At 34.4% G+C, this 19,966-nt stretch overlaps 2 protein-coding genes across 2 annotated transcripts; one reads left to right on the forward strand and one right to left on the reverse strand.

The window, feature by feature from the left end:
- Positions 1 to 6,421: 6,421 nt before the first annotated feature.
- Positions 6,422 to 10,956, forward strand: LOC120181076 (beta-fructofuranosidase, insoluble isoenzyme 1-like). Its single transcript, XM_039186292.1, has 7 exons — positions 6,422 to 6,608; positions 8,977 to 8,985; positions 9,074 to 9,930; positions 10,019 to 10,177; positions 10,262 to 10,506; positions 10,573 to 10,663; positions 10,738 to 10,956. Exons 1-7 carry the CDS (start codon positions 6,428 to 6,430, stop codon positions 10,918 to 10,920), a joined length of 1,725 nt encoding a protein of 574 aa, XP_039042223.1. The 5' UTR covers positions 6,422 to 6,427; the 3' UTR covers positions 10,921 to 10,956.
- A 264-nt stretch (positions 10,957 to 11,220) lies between these two features.
- LOC120181014 (ubiquitin-60S ribosomal protein L40) lies at positions 11,221 to 12,697 on the reverse strand. The gene is made up of 5 exons (XM_039186263.1): positions 12,541 to 12,697; positions 12,361 to 12,447; positions 12,163 to 12,265; positions 11,448 to 11,514; positions 11,221 to 11,342 (listed from the first exon to the last, which is right to left on the reverse strand). The coding sequence occupies exons 1-5, from the start codon at positions 12,641 to 12,643 to the stop codon at positions 11,316 to 11,318; spliced, it is 387 nt and encodes a 128-aa protein (XP_039042194.1). The 5' UTR covers positions 12,644 to 12,697; the 3' UTR covers positions 11,221 to 11,315.
- Between the last annotated feature and the right edge of the window lie 7,269 nt (positions 12,698 to 19,966).

Raw genomic sequence — 19,966 nt, forward strand, 5'->3', positions numbered from 1 at the left:
AGCCAAAAAGCAATTAAATGGAGTGTTATAGCCGATTTCATTGCAAGCAGGGCTTCGGAAGAATATGAATCGCTAAACTTTGATTTCCCAGACGAAGATTTGATGGCTATTTAAGCTGAAAAGGCAGTTTCCTCTACTGATAAACATTGGAAGATGAATTTTGATGGTGCCTCGAATGCCTTGGGACACGTGATTGAGGCAATTTTGGTCTCACCTAGTGGAGAACATTATCCTTTAACCAGTCGGCTGAACTTCGATTGCACGAACAACATGGCTTAGTATGAAGCATGTATTTTGGTTCATAGAGCCGCCATTGAACGTAAAGTAAAAACACTCAAAGTGTATGGGGATTCATCTTTGGTAATTTATCAATTTAGAGGTTGATGGAATATCGAAAATTGGTCCTGGAGCTTATCAAAGAGTTTGAAGAAGTGATATTCCATTACCTCCCCAGAGAAGATAATCAAATGGCGAATGCTCTAGCCACTTTAGCAGCATCCTTCAAAGTCAATGAACATTCAAGTATGATGCCTATCGAGATGAAAGCTTATGAGTATCCAGCCCACTGTTATAGCATATAAGAGGAAGAGGATGGAAATCCCTGGTATTATGATATTTTGCAGTACATCAGATATCAAAGCTACCCTGAGCAGGCAACTGAGAATGACAAAAGAACTATTCGAAGAATGGTTGTAGGATATGTGCTTGATGGCGAAATCTTGTACAAGAAAAGTCATGATCAGGTTTTGTTGAGGTATGTGGATGCCAAATAAGCTAATACGATCATAGAAGAAGTGCATGAGGGAGAATGTGGTACCTATGCTAATGGACATGCAATGACAAAACAAATAATGAGATTTGGGTATTATTGGTCAACCATGGAAAATGATTGTATCAATTACGCCAGAAAATACCACAAATGCCAGATTTATGGAGACAGTATACATACTCCTCCTCATCTGTTGCACGTAATGACTGCCCCGTGACCCTTCTCTATGTGAGGCATGGATGTCATTGGGAAAATTTTGCCCAAAGCTTCAAATAGTCATCGTTTCATATTGGTGGCAATAGACTACTTCACCAAATGGGTAGAAGCGGCTTCCTATGCAAATGTCACTCAGTCGACAGTCTGCAAGTTCTTAAAGAAAGAGATTATATGTCGGTATGGGTTACCTAAAAGGATCACACCTACAATGCCTTGAATTTAAACAATAAGATGATGGATTTAGTACGTAAACAATTCCAGATAAAACATCATAATTCCACCACTTATCGCCCAAAGATGAATGGGTAAGTAGAGGCAGCCAATAAGAACATCAAGAGGCTCATAGAGAAAATGATTGAGACTTATAAAGACTGGCATAAGAAGTTACCATTTGCTATGTTTACCTATCAAACTTCAGTAAGGACATCAACTGGGGAAACTCCATTTTCTTTAGCCTATGAGATGAAAGATGTATTACCCATCGAGGTTGAAATTCCATCACTTTAGGTGCTATTAGAGGTTAAGCTAGATGAAGCGGAATATATACAAGCTAGGTATGACCAACTAAATTTGGTTAAAAACTATCTATCATGGGAAAATGTACCATAAATGTATGATGAGGGGACATAACAAGAAGGTTTGCCCATAAGAGTTTCAGGAAGGAAATATGGTACTTAGAAAGATTTCGCTAATTCAAAAAGACTTTCGAGATAAATGGATTGACCAGAATTACCTAACCACGTGGATTTTGATGCTGTTAAGAAGTACTTCACCTGAAGAATAAAAAATGAAAAAAGAAAAAAAAATGAAAAATGAAAAAGAAAAATAAAGAAAAAAAAAATAAAGAAAAAAAATAGAAAAAAAATAGAAAAAAAAAGAAAGAAAAATAGAAAACAAAATGGGGGACCAAGATGAAAACCCGAAAATGGCATCTTGAAACCAAATAAGGTCTCAAGTTGAAAACCCGTAAAGGGAAGCTTGAGAATTATTCATTCAATATTCGTGCATGGTGGAGGTTCTGAATTAGTTTTGAATACTTGAACAGTGACATCAAATGATGGTCAGTGTTAAGACCAGAAATAAAAAAGGCTTGGATAACCAGAAAAGCAATGAAGAACGCATGCGATTAAAATATTGATTTATGACATCCAACATTCGAAAATTTGTTAGTAAAAGGGAAATTTCACACCTTGGCGCATTGTCACCATCCTCAAGATCCCTTTGACAGAAGCTATATTCAAGTCATTTTACGGCGTACCAATTCAAAAGCATTCGTACTATTGATATCTGAGAACGCCTACTGTGTTTTCTTTTGATTATTCCAGTTAAAACTTTACCATGTTTTTACCCAAAAACTCTTTATTTATATAAATAAAAAGAGGTCTTTTTTCTTGTTAAAACTATGTTGCAAGCATCCTAATATAAAATAAAAACATGTAGATTAACTCGGGAAACATGAGATCCTAGTGTATTATTGTACAAAAGGTTTTGGAAAAGTGCAGGTATTCCAAAACTAAAAGTGGCTTTAGCATGAGGCTTACATAATGTTGGGCTATAGAAAGTTAAAGCCTGGGGTTACACGTAAAATCTCAGCAAGGTGGGATAATTCAAGAGCATTATCGCTGATCAAGTAGTTGGTCAATCAGAGTCACATTCAACCAAAGAGTGTCCGACCAGAGTTATCAGTCAGGATGAATTGTTGTTGATTTCTCATGTCCAAGGTTCGACTGAATTACAAGGTTGTCGATAAAAGAGAGTTCTCGTTTGAAAAGAAAAATACACTAAAACGAAATGCACCATTGCACATATTTTAGGCATAAATAGGATCATGACATAAAATGCATGACAATGATAAATGCAATTGAGTACTTACAGGTTCTCCAAAAGGAAATGATGGAGATGTAAGGACCCAATATAAAAGTAATCAATTCAGATTTCCATGTTTGGTGGTGGCAAGAAAAGCTCCCACAAGAGAAATCACTTTCCAAAGAGTATTCTCCCAAGACTTTCAGGTATGATGTTTTCGAATCCTCAAACACATACTAACAAGGGTTAATGTTTACTTTTAGATTTGATATTTTTTTGAAGACAAGAAAAACAAACCGAACTCGATTTAATCTTCCCTAAGTAACAGTGGAATGAATCAACGTCCCCAGATCTGATTTTCTCTCAAGAAGAAGCAGAACATATCCCTTTCTTTTAAGATTTGATATTCCTTGAGTAACAGTGGAACAAATCAAACTCGATTCAATCTTCCCTGAAGAATAGTGGAATGAATCAAAGTCCCCAGATCCGATTTTCCCTCAAGAAGAAGATGAACATATCCCTTTCTTTCAAGATTTTATGTTCCCTGAGAAACAGTGAACAAGTCTGCCGCGATTCAATCTTCCCTAAAGAACAGTGTAATGAATCAACATCCCCAGATCTGATTTTCCCTCAAGAAGAAGTGAAACAAATCCCTCTCTTTCAAGATTTGATATTATCAAAGTGACAGTTGAACAAGTCTACCTCGATTCAATCTTTCTTGAAGAACAATGGAATGAATCAACATTTCTCGATCTACTCTACCCCTGAAGAAACAGTGGAGCATATCTCTCATCAGATTTCAAAGCATGGAGTCGACCAGATGAAAACTCATTGTCTCTTCGTCTTTGCCCTATTCTTGTTAACACAAGAATGGGAAAAGAGGAGCAGCTGTTGATAGTGGTTTTCATCCTTATTATTATTATTATTATTATTATTACATTTCATTTACATGCCCAATGTTAATTGACCCAAATCTAGTTACAAATCTAACATGTCCCAGGCAAGCCCAACTACAATAAATCCAGGCCTAAGATCAAACCCATCAACCCGAAGCCCAAGGCTACAGCCCACATGTGGCACAAACCCGACTAGGGTTTCTATCTTATATCTAGCCGCCTCTAGCTCACAACCGTTGGATCTAAGATCAGATCCAATAGTCAAGATCACCCATCAGCTAGGGTTTTAATTTAATGTTGCATACAGTCGTCTCTTATCATCTCCAATCGTTGGATCTGGTTTAAATCCAACGGCTCGCATGATACCTCTTAGGGTTATTGCTGAAACCTCCAATGTCGTACATCTATGGTCGTACTATCTGGACCCATACAATGGTTCATATATGTCATCGAAACTAGGGTTCAGTTCCCACCAACTGTCATCACTTTGTGTCCCTGTCGCCATACTCTGTCATTATCGAGACAGAGGACAAGCCCCTTATCATCTGCCACTACAGGAGATGGCCTTCCCCCTCTGTATGAGTGCCCAGAGCATCTTGTGCATGTAATGAAGATGAGAAAAATGAAATTAAAAAGGGGATTAACCCCCATAACAAAGGCAATCAGCAGAAATAAGAGAGAATATACGAAAAAATAGAGAGAAAAAATAAACAAAAACAAAAAAACTGGAAAAGAGAACAATCGAACCAAAAAAAAGGGAAAAGAAACCTACCTTTAGCAAGATCCGACCATTGCCTACCTCACCGTAGGCGATAAACCTTGTTATCGAAGGTAAAGCTCCGACCTTTTGGATTTTGTTTTTCAGTTTTAGGTTTTTAGGGAGTGGGTAGCTTAAGGTTTTGGGTTTTTTTGAAGGATCTAGAGAAAATAGAGGAGAGTTTTGAGTTGGTTCGCTCTCTTCGCCGCCGATTTACGGGGAAGGGTTCAGCGTGTAAATATTTGCAGGGGATAATAGTGTCTTTAGTCTTTTCGTTTTTGTAATACCCTATTTTGGTTATTGATTGAAATTTTGTGATATATTGTTTTGGGCTTTTGTTTTTCCATTTTTATGATTAAGACACCGTCCTAAGTAGGGGTGTTCAAATAACCGAACTAATTCGGTTAACCGACCGAACCGAATTAGTTCGGTTAATTCGGTTCGGTTACCGAATTAGTTCGGTCGGTTAACGGTTAAGAAAAATTTTAGAATTCGGTTAACGGTTAATTCGGTTCGAATTCGGTTAATTAACCGAATTAACCGAATTAACCAAAATTAAATTTTAAATATTAAATATATTATATATAACATATGGGCTCAACCCAAATCATTTAAAACCCAATTAATAATTTAAGATCCAATAACTTTTAAACTTAAATCAATATTAATTAATTAAAAAATTATATAAATTTTTTATTTTATAATTATATATTATTTAAATTAATTGTAAACTATTTTTTAATTAAAAAATATTAAATATATTATATATAAAATATGGGCTAAACCCAAACCATTTAAAACCCAATTAATAATTTAAGATCCAATAACTTTTAATCTTAAATCAATATTAATTAATTAAAAAATTTATCTAAAATTTTTATTTTATACTTATATATTATTTAAATTAATTATAAACTTTTTTTGAATTAAAAAATATTTAATTTTTATATAAATTAGAAAATTTTAAAAAAATCGGTTAATTCGAAATTAACCGAATTAACCGAAATTTATTCGGTTCGGTTAATATGTTCGGAAAAAAATTCGGTTCGGTTAACGGTTAAAGAAAAAAAAGTTTAGTTAATTCGGTTATGGTTAATTTGGTTCGGTCGGCCACCGTTTTAACCGAATGAACACCCCTAGTCCTAAGTGTTATGTTGATTTTGCTGATATTCGACTTTGGTTGATATTTTTGTAAATCTTACATTTTAGTCATTGTTTGTACATAGATGCCTTTAGGTAAAATTACCGATTATCCTCCCTAATTTTTTTTAAATTTGTGTTTTAAATTTTTCCCGTATTCTATTTTAGTTCCTTCTTGCTTGTTATATTATTTTTAGGATTATTTTAATTTGAATGCATTACTTTCATTATTTCCACTTTTGTCATGGATGATTGAAGTTGGTTTATTTACGATTGTAGTACCTAGCTTGTAAAATATTTGCAATAGTTGCCTTGATTTCTTGTTGGTTTTATAGTTTAATCCCTAAAGTTACCATATTTATTATTTTGATCCTTCATTTACATGTTCGTAAATTTTCTATTAGTTGTAATATTTTTCAAATAATTTTTATGAGGAATTTATGGAAATGCGCCTAAGAAGTGAATTTCCATGATTGTTTGAATAAAAACATCTCTTACATAATTTTTTTTTAAATTACGTGGAAAATCAACAATAAATAATATAAATGGGAATGGGGGATTATTATTTTATTATCACTAATATAATCAATCAAACAGGAGTATTTCATTATATTATCTCACTCGTATAATAACTAATTATGTTCACCGTCTGTTTTTAGTCGTCAGTCGACTCACCCTCCCAAAGAAAAAAGCCTTTCTAGTCTGTTCTCACTAAATCAATTAATGCATTATCGTGTTTAACATATTCAAATAAATTCATAAGTTCCTTATTATGTATCTATAAATACCCAACCCAACTTCATCCCTCCTACAAGTCTAGTTTCTTTTGTATTTTAGGTTTCAATGGCTGTTACAAAGTTGCTCTCTCTTGCTTTATTCATCACTTTCCTCGGTGTCGTCAACAATGGCCGAGTGGAAGCATCTCACAGTGTCTATCCACAACTCCAGTCTCTAACTGCAGTTAATGTCCTGCAACTTCACAGAACTGGCTTTCACTTTCAGCCTCGAAAGAATTGGATCAACGGTATGTTTCTTCCCCTTATCTGCAATATTTTTTCCCTTTTTAGTATATATATAGTTATTGCCTCTTCTTCATGCATTGACTTGCTGAAAATAGTTCAAGGGCTTAATTTTCGTCCTAAACGTGTTGGTTTCTCCTAGGTTAATATGCTGTGTCCCACTCCATTTCCTTTTAGTTTTTGTTGGATTTTCAGCTTAAAAAAATCCTAGACATATCCATGCTAAAGCACGGTGTTTTAGTGTCATGCATGCATGGTTTTGCTTTCTTGCAAGATTAATTTTGCAGGTTGATTCTTTCCAGTCTTTCTATGGTATTCAAATTCCTCCAAAAAATTTTGTTTTATTTGTAAGAATACGAAAGAGGAAGAATCTGGCTTCTGCAAAGTGATATTATAAAGGGTTTTATTAGTGCGATGAAGATCGTGTAAACTGAACTAAACAGCCTACTCCCTTTTGAGTTTTAGTGGGGTGGCGTCACGCGTGAGAACTAAAGTTTAATCCATTTATACACGTGTACAGTTTTCCACTTCGTTTTCAAGTTTATCTGTTGTTGCATGCAGTGTTGTTTTTTTGTGAACCAAAAATTAAAAGACAAGTTTTACATGCTTTTCTACTCCCATTAATGATTAATCTCAAGAAAAGTTACAGATTAAGCAGCCAATTTTTTTACTACTAAAGTCGTCATTGAGGGTTTTTTCTTCTTCCTATTTTTCATATTCATTTTATGATATATTTGCTGTCCCTTTTTCCTATATATATATATATGAGGTAAAGGGAGATAAGATAGTAGGCTACCCCCAACACTAGGTTGAGAGAGCTTTCGTAAGAGACCTCCGAATTATGAAATACCCTCCATGGGACTCGATCCCACGACCTCAAGGTTAAGAATATATGACAATTTTTAATTTATAGGAGACGATTGCCACCTTCTCCGGTCCATCCCTACCTTTTAACCTTCAAATGTTTTCTTAATTTCTGCTTCTGCAATACTCCCAAATTTTGAACAGTATAAACATGCATAATTTTTTTTTTCATTTTCATGACTTTTTAGTTCAGAATCACATCAGACTTGAAATTCTCAACATGAGAATGATTGCATGAACTTTCTCGGTTTCCAAACAATATGGCCTAGAATTGCATCTCACCTTTGCAATTTCCCCTGCCGACTAGCTTTTGTGGTTGAGAGAAATAACTTCTACTAGTGGAACACCTAAGAATAGTCGATTTTACATAAATTCACTTTCATGAGTGCTGTATATTTCCTGAGCTGAGCTTTTGTAATTTTAATTTTTCTCAATTACCCGTATAGATATCAATAAGGTTATTCTTTTTATCGTTCCTACAAAGGAACTATAAAAGATATTTAGTACCCTTTTAATTTATGAAATGTAAAATATTTTTAATTTTATAAATATGATTAAGAAATATAAGATTATTGCTTAGATTACATTAATTTTATCGCTTCATCTCATGAAAATATAAAACTATAGTATTTGATTAAGGAAATATAATATTATCTAAAAATATATTTTTTATAGTTTTTTTTTAAATCTTAGGACCTTTAATATTTTCAGTCCAAATTTCCTTACATATATAGTATATTTTTTTTACAAAAAAAAGTTTAGGTCAGGAGTGTCTCTCCCAGTCTAGAGTCGAGCATACCTAAAACTTAATTAGGATTTACATAGAAATTTACATATTACTCACATGAGTAACGGTAGTAGGATTCGAACTCAATAAATAAATATGATGTTGAAATAAATCTTAGCTCCTTTAATATTTTAAGTCCAAATTTCCATACAGATATAGTATATTGTTATTCTTATTATTATTGACTATAATTTATATATTTATAAATAAATATATGTTGAAATATATTTACAAATTAGAATTATAATAATTCATGAATCACCTATCATAATTAATATACTGATAAACAACTCAATAGAATATGTATACTAATTATAATTTTTTATTATGACATCTATGGTTTCACTTTTAAGAAATATATATATATTTTTATTAGTTTCAAATTTTATTTGGAAAAAAAGGAATTAAATTGATAAAATAATAAACATAAATAATAAATTGATCCATAATTTGTGATTACAGGTGTAATATATGATAACTTAAAGTATTGGTGATAATGAAATTATACTCTATCTTACATGATATTTATATTGTTGGAAATTGGAGATTATAATCTCAAAAGAATGTTTGAGAACCAAACATCATAATTCTATGTTAAATTTAAGATCAAGCCCCAATATATTTTTTTTACTTAATTTTGTAAATGATAGTTTAATGACTAATTAACCTATTGTTTTGTTTTGTATTTGTTTGCCCCTTGGGTTCCTTCAATCGCCAAACAGATCCAAACGGTGAGTTTGACTAACATAGTCCCATAAATTTGATGTCCTTTCCTTAATTAGTCTTTCCTTTGTTCCTCATGCAATCCTGCTCATGCAGCTCCGATGTACTTCAATGGAATATACCATTTTTTCTACCAATACAACCCCAAAGGCGCAGTTTGGGGCAACGTTGTTTGGGGCCATTCAGTTTCAAAAGACATGGTCAACTGGGAAGCACTCGAACCTCCAATTTACCCTTCACATCGCTTCGACAAAAATGCCGCCTGGTCCGGTTCAGCCACCATTCTCCCCAACAATAAACCCATCATTCTATACACCGGTGTCGATCAGAATAACAGGCAAGTCCAAAACTACGCTGTCCCGGCCAACTTCTCCGATCCTTATCTACGTAGATGGATCAAGCCGGCTCGTCTCAACCCGGTGGTCGAACCCGACCAAGGCGTAAACGCCAGTGCGTTTCGTGACCCATCCACCGCTTGGTGGCTGAACCGCCATTGGAGAATGGTGGTCGGCAGCAAAAGGAACCACAGAGGGATAGCCTATCTGTATAGAAGCAGGGATTTCTTCCATTGGGTTAAAGCTAAACACCCTTTGCATTCAGCACCTCATACAGGCATGTGGGAATGCCCTGATTTTTACCCCGTCTTGTTATCCGGCAAACAAGGTCTGGACACGTCTGTGGTGGGAAAACATGTTAAGCATGTTCTGAAAGTGAGCTTGGATGTTACCAGATACGATTACTATACGGTCGGTACGTATTTAACCGATAAGGATCGATACTTGCCGGATAATACATCGGCCGATGGCTGGGTTGGCCTTAGATATGATTATGGAAACTTTTATGCTTCAAAGACGTTCTTTGATCCTGCTAAAAAGAGGAGGGTTTTGTGGGGTTGGGTTAATGAATCTGACTCCACTTCTGATGATGTTAAAAAAGGATGGGCTGGAATTCAGGTACTCATTCAATCTGTATGTATATGTCTATGTATATGTACCTAGCATACTCAGCTATGCTAAATGGCTTAGAAATTGTTTTTCCTAGGCAATTCCAAGAACAGTGTGGCTTTATCCCAATCAAAGGCAATTGATGCAATGGCCTATTCAAGAGTTGGAGAGTCTCAGAGGGAAAAAGGTTAAAATCAGCCATCGAAAGCTTATGACAGGCCAACGCATTGAAGTGAAGGGAATTAGTGCTGCTCAGGTTTATTATTTATTTGCATTGAAGATATAATTTTTTCAAGTTGTCAACTTTGTATTTGAAATGATCTTCTCTAACTGTTCACAGGTTGATGTTGATGTTACCTTCTTTATTCCTAGTTTGGATAAAGTTGAGCCATTTAACCCTAGTTGGAGTTTGACAGATGCCCAACTTCTCTGTGCTAAAAAGGGTTCAAAGATTCAAGGTGGAGTTGGTCCATTCGGGCTTTTGGCTTTGGCTTCAGAAAACCTTGAAGAATATACTCCAGTCTTTTTCAGAATATTCAAGACTTCAATCAAACATATAGTTATGTTGTGTTCTGATGCAAGAAGGTATGTATGTCATTTTGTTTATGTCTATCAAATTTCGGAACTCGACTTTAATTAATCGTTTTGCAGCTCGTCGTTGGAGGATGGTCTTTATAAGCCATCATTTGCCGGCTTTGTCAATGTAGATTTGGCTGATAAGAAGCTTTCTTTGAGGAGTTTGGTATGAACCATAATGAACCAAGATTCATTCTCAAACTTTATATACCTGAAACTATGTTTGGTTTTTTGTTGCAGATTGATCATTCTGTAGTGGAAAGCTTCGGAGGCGGAGGAAAAACATGCATAACATCTAGGGTTTATCCTACATTAGCATTGCTTGAGAATGCTCATTTGCATGCATTCAACAATGGGAGTCAGACCATCGTTGTTGAGAATCTTGATGCATGGAGCATGAAGAAGCCTGTAACGATGAACTGATATTTCATTGGACTTTGATTATACATGTGCTGTGCAGCATGTCTACCGATTAATAAGTTTTGCACGTCTAATCGTGCAATATAGTGATAATCTTAAGGTTGTAATGCTAGTTTATGTTCAACATTGTTATGTCTTCGAAATTTAACGTTATACAAATTCCATAACAAAAAATAAGATGAGTTCTAAAGAAAGACCTTGGCATCACCAGTCTAGTTTTGGTTACCCTTACTTAAAGGTAGTAAAAACATCCATTTTAACTCTCTCCGTCAGTTACCAAATCCAGAAGCCATACATAAAATCTCAACAAAATAGAATAATAGCAAAGTAGATGGAAATATTATCCAAGTCTGGTATTCAAATTGTTTTAAAGCAGAGAAGATAACCACTGTCATAGTCTACTTGATCTTCTTCTTGGGCCTCAACTGCAACAAAAGAGAAAATTCAGTTACATAGCATATTCGCAACAAAAAGGATACTAGGTAGACAATAACAACATTCAATAACCCAAATATATAGGTTACACAAACCTGATTGCTGTGACCACACTTCTTCTTGCGGCAGTTCACGGCCCTCGGATGCAGACGAGCATAACACCTACCAAGGCACATCATCAAGTATTAATTAATACCAACAACAACCTATGTTAGAGCAAAGCAGCAATCAAAGAGCATTCTACTAAGTGGTTCATGTCACTAGGCTCTTCAAGTTAATCATTTACTTGAATCTTGTCATACATAAAACATAAATCTATGTAAGAACGACTCTCTTCGAATCCTTAAACGTCTCAATAACTAAAATAAACAAATCTCGGGATTTCTCTAGACATATAAACAAGTAACAGAGCATCAATTTTAATGTACCACACGAGAAAATCAACTGACAAAAGAACTTTAGAACAGTTGACAAAGTTGAGAATGGAAAATTGAATTTTGGGAACTAAGATGCCGCATTTTCAGTGGTTAGTTCAAAAGAGGGTTCAACTTGCAGTCCCATTCATACTTTACACTACTACAATATACTAAAAAGTAGGATCAATTTCTAGCATTTTATAAATTGTGCCATTCATGAAAATCAGCTGTCAGTAGAAGTAGATCAGCTGACAAAGTAGAAAAATGATTATCATTATTGGGACCTCATATAGCCTCTATCCCATTTCAAGTAAAGAAGTAGAGGTTAAGTTAGATCCCCATTTGCAAAAACTGAAACATGTCGACAAAAAAAAGCAAAGAAAAAGAGCTTTACTTGCGGCAAATCATCTTGTCTTGGTTGTATTTGCGAGCCAAAGCCATCAAAGAAGGCTCAATAATTCCACCCCTCAACCTCAGAACAAGATGAAGCGTTGATTCTGCATCGAAAAAAAAAACCCAAAGTATGTTAATCAACTGAGAAGCAACAAAAAAATGCTGCTCAAATGGAAGAAGAAAAACCCAAAAGATTAACCTTTCTGGATGTTGTAGTCAGCCAAGGTACGTCCGTCTTCGAGCTGTTTTCCGGCGAAGATTAGACGTTGTTGGTCCGGCGGGATTCCTTTTTTAGTTCAGAAAAGCAAACCAATTTAAATAAACCTAAGGAGAAGAGAAATGGGACTTGGATGGAACAAAACAAAAGAGGGAGAATGACCTTCTTTGTCTTGGATCTTGGCTTTGACATTGTCAATGGTGTCGCTGCTCTCGACCTCGAGGGTTATGGTCTTGCCGGTAAGGGTTTTCACGAAGATCTGCATCTTTTGCTGCCCGTCTCTCTTCCTTCGCAAAAACAATTAAGTGGCTATAGCTGTTGATACATAGGGTTTTATAGTCATTTTTCTAGGGTTTCCTCCTTGAAGGGTGAAATAGTATTAGGCCTTTTTCTTTGAGACCCAAACATTCGGGTAAAATAAACTATATAAACCCAATTTTAAGTTATGATAGTTTATTTCTTAGGCTTAAATTAATAGTTTTCCCTCAATTATATCTTTTTTATCGAGTTGATCCTTAAAATATTTTTTGAAACTTTTTGTCTCTCTAACTATAAATTGTTATTTGATCTTCTCAAATCGCTAATATCGTTAAAAGTAAAATTTACGGACCAATCGAAACACGACACGTTACCTTTTAACTTTTATTTCTTTATCTAAATAAATAAAAATAATAATTAATAAAATAAATATATAACATACCAAAAATACCCCTCTTCATCTCCACCATCAACACCACCCTCCTTTCCCAACCGAACTCCCCTATAAATTAACAAACCCCTTTCCCTATTCTCACCTGTTTTACTTTCTTCATAATGTATTTCTAACACTCATCTCTCCCCAAGCTTCCCAAGCACTCTTTATTTCCTATTCTTTTCTGCCTTCTTTTTCTCTCTAATAGCCAACAAAAGGTAGAAGCTTTTTGAGATTTCCAAGTCTAGTTGAAGCAACCAAGGAAAGAATCTTAATCCTCACTTCTTAAACTTTAATTAAAGCCCTAAATCTTTATTTAAGCATGTTTTTAGAAAATAGGTTTTTAAGAGGTTCAAGGGATTCAAGGAATCTAAGCTTGTTTTTAGTAAAATTAGGTTGTTAGAGTGTTTTTAACTCTATTTCAAGCTCTAAATAGGTTAGTAATTATCTTATCTTGCTTTGGCTTAGTAAAAGAGGTATGATAGAATACTAAAGCAAGGGGTAAGAAAAAGGTGACCCCTAGTTGATTCTAGAGGAGTTTTAGTAGCCAAGGAAACCAGGCAACACACTCATAGCTTTCTCATACCAGTTGTGGATTATTAGAAATGAGTTTTAGCTAGAAAGTTAATATTGGAGCATGTTGAATAAATTTCCAGGGTAAATTCACATTATAGTTGTTTTAGTATGTTTTAAGGCCTTATTTATGACCCTTATAATCACATAAGACTTAATTAATGATTGGGAACCTCAATAAATAATTTGATGAGAAATTGAGTGTCAAATTCATGCCTAGTAGGGTATCGATACTGGAGTAATAGTACCGATATTGTTCTTCGTGAAAGGCTAAAATCCAGCATATTATAAGGACAGTATTGATACCCCTTCAAGGAGTATTGATACTAAGTGTTTAGTATCGATACCCAAATGGTCAGTATCGATACTGAGGTATTTTTGAAAACATCGAACCAAAATTTGGTACCGATACTTACCATAGAGTATTGATACTACTTAAACCAAGTAGCCTATAGCAGTTGAGGGGTATCGATACCAAGGGGTTAGTATCAATACTAAAAGGTCAGTATCGATACCCACAGATAAATTTGGATAAATAATCTGAGGAATGTTATCAGGAGTTGAGGTTTCCCAAAAGATTATAATTACTCCTAAATAAGACTACAAGTGAGATAATAATAATGTTTAATTCAAAAGTAGAAACGAGATAAAGTAGGGTGAAACAATACTATCCTTATTTGTATGCTCGAGAAACGATCAGGACACCCGAGTTCCTTTAGAAAAGCCAGCACTGTTAAAAGTATAGACTCAATCTGGATATATCCTTATGGAGTGCGTGAGGCACTTTAAGTTGACTAACTAAGGCCAAGGCCTGACACTTGCAAGGGTGGGGGTATGGTGTCCAATACAAAGATTCTGGAGGACCTCATCCTCGGTAGACTAGAAGGGTGTGTAAGCTCCGAGATGCAGAACCCTCAACCGCACCATTATGTCTACCATAAAGTAGAGAGTGACTATACAAGTATACTCACTAAAGCACAGCAGTAGACTTGATAGCTTGAGTATTTCAGTAATACATAGTTAGTATGATTTAGTTGTTAGTATGACACTGAGCTAGTTAGGTCAGCGTTTGGAATTTATTTCCTTACGTAGATTAGGTGGAGCAGTTGAGGAGCTTAGAGTGATCGAGGTCTAGACCCATAGCAGATCAGAGTACGTCTCAAGTTTTTGAAGGGCATGTATATTTATAAACCCTTTTGTAAAATTGAGTTGTAAATATATTCAAAAGTCAGTTTGTATTAATGTTTTTTACTGTAAATATTTATTTTGGGAGTTTCTTATTGTACAATTTTCATTATTTTTTACAGTTGAATTTTATAAAGAAAATAGTCGTTTTAAAGCAAGAGAAATGAGAACAAGGTTGGTCAACCATTTCGGTGGTTCCGTGTAGCACCCTCATTGGTCGACTTTGTGTCATATTAGTTCATGGTGTTACATTTAGTGGTATCAGAGCATCAGGTTTAGACATTCCCATGACCCGCGAGTCAATGTCGATAAAGAGTTTATGAGTATACATGCCCCTAAAAAGTTTTGTCGTACTCTTATATCTGCAATAGCAATAGTAATACTTTTTTTCTCTCTTAATCTCATATTTTAGAGATGGATGATAGCCCAGGCCACAGTAGAGCGGGTAGGCAGGAGAGTAGATATTATTTAATTGGTGATTCAGGAGATGAGTTCATCCCACACTCTAAACATAAAGAGCCTAGAGACACGGGGGTCAATAAATCAACCTTATTTAGAAATTTGAACCTCTACCTTAAGGCGATTAGTGAGATCCATTCCCCATACACCTCCTACCCTACCTATTCAACCAACCCAACTAGTTCCTCCAGTAGTAGCACTTTAGGAAACCCAGTAGAGAGGCTTCGTAAGTATCAAACCATCGATTTCTTTGGTACATGAGATGATGATCATGTCGTAGCCACCAGTGGTCAAGAGAAACCCTTAAAACTCTTCATCAGCTGTATCTCACTCCCAAAGGTATGTTAGAGTATAACATATTCCTATTAAATGATGACACGATAGACTGGTGAAAGACTACGGAGATGTCGTTAGAGCTCGAGTAACCCACATGGGACTAATTTTTAGAGGAGTTTCGTCAAAGGTATGTCAGAGAGACTCGCATGGATACAATGAGGGACCAATCGGCTTAGTTGACCAAAGGGAACATATAAATATATGAGTATAAGGTAAAGTTCCTTCGGATGAGTAGGTATGCCCCAGAGTTTGTCTCGTCATAGTATCATCGCTGTAGAAAAGTTCAGAGAAGTCTTCGTCTGGAAATCTTGACTTAGTTAGCCGCTAATCCACTACTAGTTCTTACTGTAACGTTCTAAAGTCGGGTATGGTAGTTAGGGTTGGTTTTGGGCTGATTTTCGGATTTTCGATAAAATGAAATAAAATTTCTAAAATTCATATTTTAGTTTTAAAAATATTTTGGAAAGTTTTAAATGATTTTAGATGATTAATTTTAATTATAGAAGTTTAATTAAATGATTTGGTGACTGAATTGAAAGAATTAAAAATTATAATTTCTGTGATCATTTTGTAAATTTTCACAATGTTCAAAGTCTATGAGCAATTATACCAAGGATTATATTTAGAGCTTTTCCTTCTAAATTAAAATGTTTTAATTCTCCCTTTTTACCATTTTTCCATCTAGATTCATTTCAATATAAAATTCCATTTCCTTATTTGCTTGTTTTTATTTACGTGCTTTTCATTTCCTTCTTATTTTACATTTTAGTAACTCCTCTTAACTTCCTCCATTTTCTTTCGTTTTCTTCCAAACAAGTTGATCAATTCTTTCTCTTTTTTTATTGATTTCTAAATTCACTCATCTCAATCTTTATTTTAATTCTCAAGTTTCTTTTCTTTTCACTTCTTGTTTTTAAAGATTTGGTCATAATGGATGACAACTGTCGTTTTGGGTGTCAAAATAAAGTTTCTTCTTCTCGATTAATAAATAGAGGGAAATTCGTAGTATAGAAAAGTAAAGGTCGATTCCACAGAGACTTGGAAAATTATAAATTTATGTTCGGTTTGTTTATGCCAGACGTGAATGTAGTAACAGGGGGTTTTTGGTAAAAAGATATTTAAATAAATAAAACGATTAAATAAATAAAAGCAATTTAAGTAAAAATAAGAGAATAAAGATTGTGAATAAATACAGTAAAAGTAGCCCCAAGCCTTGCTTTGACTCAATTTCCTTTTAATCATCGAATTAGATTTTCCTTTCGGGATTCACGTCGGTTATTTTGTCTACAAGGACAATTCTCATGACTCTATCTTGTATACCGAATACCCAAGAAAATCTTTGATTCCGGATTTGGAAATTGATCTAATCGACATCAATTGTCATAGATCAACTACAGTTTAAGTTCGTGGCGACCGACTCGGATTGTTTCTTCAATAACCGTCAATTTCGATCTCAATTCCCTCTTGGCGAAGCCATCTCGCCAAGTGTGTTCCCAGGAAGTCGAATGTACTTTCTATAAGCTGAATATTCCTCCCACACATTTAATCACAACAACCTCTTGACCAAAGTCAATCTTTGATTTTGAAAACTATTTTAATTTTTGAAAAATAAGCGCAGAGATTGAGAGAGATATTCTGAAGATATTAAGGGCTTGTTTCAATTCTCCCGTCGGAATTGAGTCATCGCGTCAGCTTTCGGCTTATGAAAAATTTAGCTAAGCATGACAAAAGTCATACTTAGCATATTAAAAACAAAACTTTAAAATAAAAGAAAATTTTAGAACTTGAAAAGTAAAAAAAAAAAGCTTTAATAAAAACATAGAGAAAAGAAGATTGTAATTTGAGTGATGAGTTTAGGCTTACCCCAAGAGGGTATTTATAGCCTCTCAAAGCCTAAGGATAAACAAAAAAAATAATCCTAAAGATAATTATTTTTTTTCTAAATTTAAACTTTAAACTAGTCTCCTAATGCAACTCTGCTCGTCCATCTTCCAGAAGGTGTGTTGAGGAGATCTTCTAGAAACCGCCACTGACTGGACCTTATAGAAACTGCCACGTCAGACCGCGTCGTGCCCATGTCTCCAGCTGTGACCAAATAATAATAAAAAATGCAGAATGCACCCGTTTTGTCACTAATTCTGAAAAGTAAGGACATGCACAAAAATAGGCATAACACAACCAAATTAGCAATAATAAATCCATAAAATCGAAGAAATAACGAGCAAATATTAACGATTCTGAACACTCATCAATGGAGTTCCATTGATGATCTCAATTTCAATCTATTTCTAGCAAGGTAAGGATCTTTTCCTTGGTTTTCTTACAAGTTTCTAGGGCAAGTGACTAAGTATTAATGATTCCATAGAATTGTTGATTTAATTGAAAGGATTTCTAAGATTTCAATTGATTTTCGGAGCTAATTAATGTGTTGATTTCTTGAATTGGTTTTGAGATTTTCTTATTGAAATTTAATTTTTTTGGAGTGATTATAATCTTATTAAATCAATTTTTTATTACAAATGATTTGGATATTGATTTCTGGAAAACAATGTCGATTTGTGATATTTTTGGGAATCTAGAAATTTAGGTTTGTAGATGTTAATTTGTGCGATTCTAGCTGAGTTAGATGTTGATTATAGTTTTTTTATCAGCTTTTAGTGTGGAGAATCATGTGTTTCGGTTTGGAGCTTCGGAGTGACGTTTCGGTAAGATTTTCTATGTTTTTGACTTTTGTGCTCTGTTTTAGAAATATAGGATTCTGCTTTGTTTTAGATTAGATTGTGATGTGTTAATTTGGTTTGCAAGGTTCTTATTGTGTTTTTAGTGGAGGAAACTTGGTGCTTTGAACTTGGTTCTTATTGTGTTTGCAAGGTTTGTAGTGTTACATTTGTAATTATGATATATTTTTCTATTTGGTTAATTATGATTATGCAATATGAATTATGTAGATTTACATATGATGTCACTTGTGTCAGAAATGAGAATGTGAATTATGAATATGATGTGTTGCAAATGATGCACATGATTTTGGAAACGAATTGTGAAAATCTATATATATTCTAAATGTGAATTGGATGAGTTGAACTTTCTCACTGTCCAAATATGTGGGTTCATCATGACAACTATCCGTGAGTGTGTTTCAAAATGTATTTGAATCAATAGGTGAAAACTATGCATCATTGACAACCGCTCTTAGTGAATTGGATTAATTGGATATTGTTCTTAATATGACCTTTGGATAAGAAAGACATGCCTAGGAAAGAGTACTCTATGTGTTTTGCATTAGTGTGTAATTTGAGATTATACGGGGTTCGGATGGTACATTGAGCTTTGCTCAGAGAAGATACGAGGTAAGGTTGGGTGTTGAGTTTGTTTTGTGATTCGTGGTTTTGGACCTATGTGAGTCCGTAAGTAAAACGAGAGTTGTATGAAGTCCATTTATCCAATGAGTGAGTTGTGTTTTGAACAAAAGCCATAGATCTTGAAATGGAAAATGTGTGTGTTTGTGTGACTTGCCAAGGACGGTAATTGTGCATGTGTTATTTGCTTTGAATTGTATGGTTCTTGATATTTGTTTAATATGGAAATCAAGTAATTTGGAAAACATTAGTTGATCATTCAAGTATGAGATGTTGAATTATATGTATAGAGTAAAGAACAAGTTATATATGAACATATAGGGTTGATCTTTATCTTGGTTATGTGCACTGCTTTGAATGTTATTCGTTCACTGGGCTTTATACACACTCGTTGTTAACAATTTTTAGAGGATTATAGTCGAGTTTGGAGGCAATGAGCTTGGCATCGGTGTGATCAAGCAAGGGTAAGGCATAAAGCTATACAAATGTGGTTTTTAGAAACTTTGTGTGATAATTTAGGGATGTTTGGGACTTAGACCTATTATTCACTTTGTTGGACTTATATTGTTGGATTTTGGTTTATAATTATTGGATTTACGATTGGTATTTTTTGTTGGTTTGATTCGTTGAATTTGGATTTGTAAGTAGGAACTTGTTGCTTAAAGCATGAGATTACTCAAATATTGTTTGTCTTTAAAGAAGTGTTTGGAGTATTTAGTTAAGTGTATCTTGGTAAACTAAACATACTAGACTCTTAGGTTGCATGAAACGACCTTAAATGCCAAGAATGATTAGGTGACTTGTGTTTGAAATGAACTTTTATGCAATTGTTGACTTTTGATGTCAAATCCTTGATTAATGTGTTGACTTGTGTTATAAAGCATGCTATACCTTTGTTTTGACATGTATGAAGTGGTTGAAAGGTGTTCAAGCATGTTCCTAGTCCATGATTACTTTTATGTGGGTGATTAGTTGACCAAATATG

The sequence above is a fragment of the Hibiscus syriacus genome, unplaced genomic scaffold, assembly GCF_006381635.1.
Source record: "Hibiscus syriacus cultivar Baekdansim isolate YM2019G1 unplaced genomic scaffold, ASM638163v2 tig00112507_pilon, whole genome shotgun sequence".
NCBI classification, from domain to species: Eukaryota; Viridiplantae; Streptophyta; class Magnoliopsida; order Malvales; family Malvaceae; genus Hibiscus; species Hibiscus syriacus.

Coding starts and splice junctions, on each gene's coding strand:
- LOC120181076 (XM_039186292.1), top strand. CDS start 6,428: ATGGCTGTTACAAAGTTGCTCTCTCTTGCTTTATTCATCACTTTCCTC. Junction 10,507..10,572: donor TTGTGTTCTGATGCAAGAAG/GTATGTATGTCA, acceptor ATCGTTTTGCAG/CTCGTCGTTGGAGGATGGTC. Junction 10,664..10,737: donor AGCTTTCTTTGAGGAGTTTG/GTATGAACCATA, acceptor TTTTTGTTGCAG/ATTGATCATTCTGTAGTGGA.
- LOC120181014 (XM_039186263.1), bottom strand. CDS start 12,643: ATGCAGATCTTCGTGAAAACCCTTACCGGCAAGACCATAACCCTCGAG. Junction 12,448..12,540: donor CAAGATCCAAGACAAAGAAG/GTCATTCTCCCT, acceptor GAACTAAAAAAG/GAATCCCGCCGGACCAACAA. Junction 11,343..11,447: donor AGTGTGGTCACAGCAATCAG/GTTTGTGTAACC, acceptor CTTTTGTTGCAG/TTGAGGCCCAAGAAGAAGAT.